Source organism: Medicago truncatula, chromosome 7, assembly GCF_003473485.1.
Source record: "Medicago truncatula cultivar Jemalong A17 chromosome 7, MtrunA17r5.0-ANR, whole genome shotgun sequence".
In the NCBI taxonomy this organism is placed as follows: Eukaryota; Viridiplantae; Streptophyta; class Magnoliopsida; order Fabales; family Fabaceae; genus Medicago; species Medicago truncatula.
Genome location: NC_053048.1, coordinates 3,948,764 through 3,956,207, shown reverse-complemented (window position 1 = coordinate 3,956,207; position 7,444 = coordinate 3,948,764). Strand labels below are relative to the sequence as shown.

Genomic DNA, 7,444 nt, shown 5'->3' with positions numbered 1-7,444 from the left:
TCCTTTTAAATGGATACATATAAACAATTTAACTCCAGCAGTAACACAACATTTTATTGATAAGTCAAATGAATTGAGGATTCTCGGCGGGCCGATATTTTTAAACACTGTACACAAAAAGACCAAAGCCTGTGCAACTAAATTGGTTGCTATGTAGACAAATTCAACACTATTCAGAGAAGGGAATGAAAAGAACATTATTGACTACAGAATTAACAACAAAATGTATCTGGGGAAGCTTAGTTGAGGCAGGAAGAGTATTGGTTCATATCACTATATAATGATGAGCTACTGCTGCTGCACTTGACCTTCTTATGAAACTTGGGGGTTTTGGGTAGTGTAGGACACTTCATTGACCTTATTCATACAAAAATAATAATAATGTAAGAGACTTATTCTGAATAGAAGTCTAACAAGGCTCACAGATAAATGTAACTTTAAATCATTAATCATAGATCAATCCTCACCTTCTTGGGATAAAGGGTCTGTCGAAATATGGCATAGGTTGTGCTTTTGGAACAAGTTCCTTCCGCAATCTTTTGATTTCTTCTTCTTCTGCCAACTTTAGTAGATAAAAGAATTCATTAGCATTTAATGAAAGGAAACCTAGAAACATGGCGAATTAGTGAAGAGATGTTTGAATAGTAGGAGTATACCTTCTGCTGTCTCTCCTTTTCCAATTTATATTGCTCTATGAAGAGTAATTTTTCTGCAATCTGCACAATTCAACATTCATTAATTCTTGTTTCTATTTCCTACAGCTCACATATTTCATAAGTGATAAATGAAGAGAGCTCCATTATTCATGAGTCTATGAAGCCAGTACCTAAAATTATATATATAGTAGGAACTTAAAAATGCAAATGGCAGTGCCAAATCAAGAAAAAACAAAGACATACAAAAAGTATTGAAAAAGTACAACAGGGAGGAGAATTCAGTAGTCTATAATTTCAGTAGCTGAAATTATATCCATATTCCATAGGTCCTTAAAATGCAAATAGTTGTGCCAAATCAAGAAAAAACAAAGGCAATATGAAGTGTTGAAAAAAGTACAAGGAGGAGAAAATGAAGATAAAATAGGCACCTGTTCATCAAACCCAGCGCGATCCAATGCTCGCACATCAGTATGAAGCTTCAAGTCAACAGGTATCGTAATTTCTTTGACCGGAGGTTTTGCCAAACACTGTAACAATAGCACCAAAAGAATGTCAAATACCTTGTATCAATAGAGTAATATAGGAACATATAGATGCCACTTAATTATAGTGAACTTGTGTGTTTTGGACCACAACATAGTCATATAACCCTCAAACACAGTACTTTTCATTACATAGCAAAACGGCCTTACCTCAGGTTCATCTGTTGTCCAAGGAAGACCTTGTGCAACAGGAATCCTTTGTTTCTCTTCTTCCGTCTTCATCTGTTGTACCTTTTGTTCAAATACCTCCTCTTTAACCTTGCCTCTTTGCTACATTAATATTCCATAAAAAATGTCATAATCCAAACGAAGTCTTTGGCTAAACAACAACAATAATAATAATAACGTATAAAAATTTAAAATGATAAGTCAATCAATCGTGATGAAATTACATCAGTTCTAAGCTTGAAGGGTTCTGGCCGGGTGACTTTTGGCTGCTTCTTTCTCAACCTTCTCCTTCCCCCAAGAGTGGTGGTTGTTGATTCTAAGCTCTGCAATTCATTCAATTAAAACTTCAATACTCTCGGTTGATTATTAAGTATATCATTAATTACTCTCCATTGTTGTTGAAGAATAAGTGACTCACATTTCTCCTGCTACTTCTGCCCCCTTTAGATGTCAAGCTGCGATTTGAAGAAAGATAACAAAGATCAACAACATAACACTGAAATAGAACTTACTCACTAGTCATGACAATTGATAGACATAACTTATAACATTCATAGGTTAAATTAAAAAGTTAGCTTATTTGTGCTCAAATGCAATCAAATGACCCTTGAAAAATGTTGATTTTCTGTTAAAACTAATCAAAAAGTATTCAATTGCAACTGAATAGCCCTTGAAAAGAGTTGATTTGTCAAAACTTATCAAAATTCAATATGTATTCAATTACAATCAAAATAGCCCTCATCAAAACTAAACACTTGATTAAGAAAAAGTCAGACTGCAACTTGTACGAGGATAGTAACAAACATCAACAACACAACACTGAAAAGAGCACTCACTTATTCATGACAATTGATCGACATAACATAGAACATTCATATATTAAATAAAAAGTTAGCTTATCTGTATTCAATTGCAATCAAAATAGCCCTGATCAAAACTAGATGCTTGATTAAGAAAAGGTCAAACTGCAACTTGTACGAAGATAATAACAAACATCAAACGCAACACTGAAATTAGCACTCACTTATTCATGACAATTGATCGACATAACTTAGAACATTCATATATTAAATTAAAAAGTTAGCTTATCTGTATTCAATTGCAATCAAAATAGCCCTAATCAAAACTAAATGCTTTATTAAGAAAAGGTAAAACTGCAACTTGTACAAAGATAATAACAAACATCAACAACGCAACACCGAAATTAGCACTCACTTACTACTCATAACAATTGACAGACACAACTTTATAACATTCATATATTAAATTGAAAAGTAAGTTTATTTATATTCAAATTCAATCAAATGGCCCTTGAAAAAGTTGATTTTCTGTCAAAACTAAATTTCTATTCAATTGCAACCAAATAGACCTTTAAAAAAAGTTTCTTTTCAGTCAAAACTAAACAAAACTATATTTGTATTCAACTGCAACCAAAAATAGCCCTTGAAAAAAAGTTGATTTTCCATCAAAACTAATTCAAATTGAATTGGTATTCAATTGCAATCAAAACAGTCCTTATCAAAACTAAGCACTTGATTAAGTAGAAGTCAAACTGCAACTTGTACAAATATAATACATCACAAACATCAACAGCACCACACTGAAAATAGCACTCACTCGCCATTTATGACAATTTTTTTTTTTTTTTTGAGGAAACCATTTATGACAATTGATACACATAACTTATAACATACGTACACATAACTTATAACTAAATTTGTATCCAATTTCAATCAAATAGCTCTTGAAAAAAAGTTGATTTTCTGTCAAAACTAAGCAAAAAACATAACTGGTATTCAAATGCAATCATAACAGTCCTTGAAAATAGTTGATTTTCTCTCAAATCCAATCAGATCAATACCAAATACTTGGATCATTAAACACAATATGAAACCTTCTACGGTTGCTATCCCTATAAGAGAGACTGAGTCATGTGGATCCTAGCACTCATTCAATATTCATGACAATTAATAGACATCACTTACAATATTCATATATTTCATATAATAAAGTAAAAGTTAGCTTAATCAGTATTTATTTATATTGCAATCGAAATAGCCCTTTGAAAACAAAATGTTTTTTTTCACAAAACTAATCAAAACCAGAACACTAGAGATTAACCGGAATCAAACCTTCCACGAGATCCATCCCAAGAAGAAGAAACAGAAGCACGCGGATCCAACCCAAGATTCTGAGACGTCAAAATCAAATCCGAAGCACAAAACGACGAACCAGAAACATCATCATTCTCTCTAACTTCCTTCTCCTCTTTTCCATCTTCATCCTCATTCTTAGGTTCAAACAAAAGCTTCTCAAAAGCCTTAACCAAATTCTGAACCTTCCCTGACCCAATTTGTGTTACACTCTCTCTCACCTCTTCCCTCAATCTCTCTCTACTTCTCTTCACAATCAAACCCAAACCCACATCACCCTCTTTTTGTTTTTCAACAACTACATTATCAATTTCAGGAATTTCTTCTTCATGCTCTTCTTCTTCTTCATCTTCATCAACCCTATTCTTAAAAAACTCTTCTTGACTCTTTCTCAGATTCCGATAAGCTACACAAACACATTTCCTATTCTTCTCTTTACAATTACAATTCAAAACACCCGAATCACCATCATCACCCCCTTCCTTCACATCTTCCTTCTGTTTCTTCTTCCCCACAACGACGAATTTCCTTCGCCGGATTTTGGTTTGAGGAGAATTAGGGTTAGGGTTCGGATTAGGGTTTTTAGGTTTCTGTGATTTTTTGGCGGAACAAGAAGGAGGAGGAGTATTAGGGTTTACATTCTCAGTGTGTTTGGGTGTTTGTTGAATTCTGGATGATCTGCAAGCACGCGGTGTGGTTGTTCCGGCGATGATGGAAGACATGTTCGCCGGAGAAAACGGTGGCTATTGAATTGGCGGCGATGATGATTGATGAAAGATGAAAAAGAAAGGGATTTGAGAAATTTTTGAGAAAAGAGATAAAATTTCAGAGTGTTATAGTTGAATTGAAGGATACTCGTTTTTTTTTGTAACGGCTAGTTTCACTGGGACATGATTTTTATTTATTTTTGATTAAACATGATTTGGAGCTTATATTATAATATAATCATGTTTCCATATTTTGACCGTTGGATTCTGATTTTCGGCTCTCTATGGGGTATTAGCTTTTTTTGGTTTGAAGGTACACTTGTCCACAAGAATCTAAGATATTTAAACAATTATTTTATGATAATATTCTCTCTAATATTTAATATTATATTTTTATTTTTATTTATTGTTTTAGTTTTTGTGTCAAGATCTACATTTATTTATATATTTTAGTTGTCTCATAAGTTTTCATATAAAATGGTCATTTAAATAACATTCTTTTTTTTTTTAATATTATCTTTAACATTATTTTTATAAAAACAATACATGTCTTGCACAAAATGGTGGGATCTATGTAATTTTCATTCAATAATAGAGTTGGTGTTAGAATGAGTATTTGAAAAAAAAAAAGGTTATATATAATTTTAGTCACTATAAATATACTTAATTTACGTTTTAGTCCCTCTAAAGAATTTCTTCAACTTTTTATCCTGATAAAATTTTCAATCACTACTTTTGATCTCTATTTTTAAGTCAACTCATGAATTTTTTAATGAAATAGTGCAAAAATGTATAGAATATTGTAAAAATCTCTAAAAAAACATTAAAATTGTTTAGCAAAACATTAATTAAATATGAATTTTATATTTTTGGTGGTTAAAAATTTATATTTAATTCATTGTTAAAAAGTTCTAATTTTCTTTTGTGAGAGATTCTTATAATATTATAAATTTTTCTTGCAAAATTTTATTAAAATATATGATTTCTAAATAAGAATTTACTTTGAAAGAGGGACAAGAAGTGAATATTGAAAACTTTTGAAGGACTAAAAGTCAAAGAAAAATTTAATGGAACAAAAACAAAAAATTTGTATATTTATAGGAATCAAAAACATATTTAGCCTTTAAAAAAGAATGTTTTTAGTACTACTTGCAGGATAGAGTCATTGAACCTATGAACTATTACAAAGGTTTATTTGTAGATTCTTTAACTTCAACAAAATCACTGGCGGAGGAGCTAGAACAAAAATCTTACATGGGACATAAAGTTTTCGTTGTAATAAGCATTAAACACAAAGTTATCATTAAAAAATAAAACACAAAATGATAAAATTTTAAATAAATAATTCACAATGTGATTTTAGTAACTTAATATCATCAATAATAGGCTTAAAACTAATACTATTGAACCAAATGATATACTGAAAATTATTTGAGCATCTTATCAATAATCACAGATATAACTGGAATTATGAGAACCTGGTTCTTAAAAGATTGGTAGAAGGGAAACTAATCAATATAGGTAGAAGGGGGAAGTTGGAGGTTGTTTTGATAATTAGTAAGAGTTAGGAGAAAATCATTACCGATGTATATTGCTTCTAATACTGGTATTTTATCAACCTGAAGCCACATACGGTTTCTAATACTTGTATTTTATATACAAGAATAGAGAAAATGAACTTTAAGTTCAACCAATGGTTAGAATGAGTTCGTCTGCCGCAACTGCGAACTCAATGGAGTCAGTTATAGTGATCCTGCTACTGTGAAAACACATGCTCGACGTGCTCAATTGGCTGAAATTTTTGAATTAGATCGTAGCAGTCTAAGGGGTTGGTTACTTTTGGACATGCTTCGTTTGCTCTGCTCTTCTTTTTTGGGCAGCTCTCTGGCCGACGAGGGGCTTGCTATGGCAACCTTTTCTCCCCAGTGTATGTGAAAAAGAGTGACAACCCTTTTTTTTTCGGTCATAGGTTGGTGTCCAAAGAATGAGAGTCGGTTTCCTTAACTTAAGTCTGAGTCACAGGTAGCGCATCTCTATAGATCCCAAGGAATTCGCCTCTTCTGTTCAACCATCGAGAATCAGCAGTAATATATAGATAGGTTCTACCTATCCTAAACTAGTGCAAAGCACCACCCCACCTAATCACCTATCCCCTTCTAAATGTCGCATGAAATTACTCCTACATTACAGATCAATATGAAATGAAGATAACCAATATGGACAATATTGGTGAATCTCAATTCAGTTTTCTAGTAATATCTAAGCAATATTTTAATGATATGTTACTTATGAGGATTCTTGAGAAACATCGAATTGGAAAGGGAATAATCATCCAAGTATGGACAATAGTGTCTGAGTAAGAGGATGCACAATAATTTTGATTTAAGCTTTATGCCAAAAATAAAGTTAAAGCAGATATCAGAACTTTTAAAACAAGTCAACCGTTTAGTTCCAAAGTTAGAAAGAAAAAATGTAGTAGTAAATGAAAAAGTTGAATGAAGGAACTTAGGAAGATATTGAAGTCCAGATACGGATTTCAACTTATACAAGAAGGTATTAGTAAAAAACTAATAGTCAAAATATATAAGTCCATTTCAATATTTCTACAAGTCCAAGATAGACTAAGCACAGTAAAGTTATACCACGATCACATTAGAATATTTTCAATGCAAGATAACATACTCAATTACGATCTAGTGAAATCTTTTTGATGATCGACAAGGGAGGAAGCCAGAACAAGTTTAAATACTCAGGATCATCCGACATAAGCAGAAATGACTCATTAGCAGAACAAGTTTATTATTATCATCATTTCATGACATAGTAAAACTTCTTGTAATCATTTTCTTACACTGTGTTTGGAATAACCTTATCATATGTAACAATGCCCTAACAAGCAACAACAGACTAGTTATCATGGTGCACAATTTGTTTGTCATCTCTCTACAACTTGATCATATACACATTTTTGCAGAAAAGAGATTGAAACAGATTAAGTGGAGCTTGCTTTCCCTGTAACTTGATCTGCTAACCCTTGGAACGTGTAATGAAGCATTTTAAAATGATTAGAATTAGATCCATTTGCGTAGGACAGAACTCCTTATGAGAAAAAGCCTTAAACCTCAATGAGAAACTTAGACGAGTGTGTTATAGTCGATGGAGGCTTGTTTTTGTAACTTAGACTATGTACTACTACAAAGGTCCATTTCTTGATTTAT

The 7,444-nt window shown here is 32.1% G+C and overlaps 1 protein-coding gene across 1 annotated transcript; it reads right to left on the bottom strand.

The window, feature by feature from the left end:
- On the bottom strand, positions 1 to 4,416 carry LOC11420468 (uncharacterized). Its single transcript, XM_003621366.4, has 8 exons — positions 3,499 to 4,416; positions 1,785 to 1,821; positions 1,591 to 1,689; positions 1,349 to 1,468; positions 1,085 to 1,183; positions 657 to 716; positions 468 to 562; positions 1 to 357 (listed from the first exon to the last, which is right to left on the bottom strand). Exons 1-8 carry the CDS (start codon positions 4,239 to 4,241, stop codon positions 240 to 242), a joined length of 1,371 nt encoding a protein of 456 aa, XP_003621414.1. The 5' UTR covers positions 4,242 to 4,416; the 3' UTR covers positions 1 to 239.
- Positions 4,417 to 7,444: the final 3,028 nt, after the last annotated feature.

Coding starts and splice junctions, on each gene's coding strand:
- LOC11420468 (XM_003621366.4), bottom strand. CDS start 4,241: ATGTCTTCCATCATCGCCGGAACAACCACACCGCGTGCTTGCAGATCA. Junction 563..656: donor AAAAGGAGAGACAGCAGAAG/GTATACTCCTAC, acceptor TATCTACTAAAG/TTGGCAGAAGAAGAAGAAAT. Junction 358..467: donor AGACCCTTTATCCCAAGAAG/GTGAGGATTGAT, acceptor TGTATGAATAAG/GTCAATGAAGTGTCCTACAC.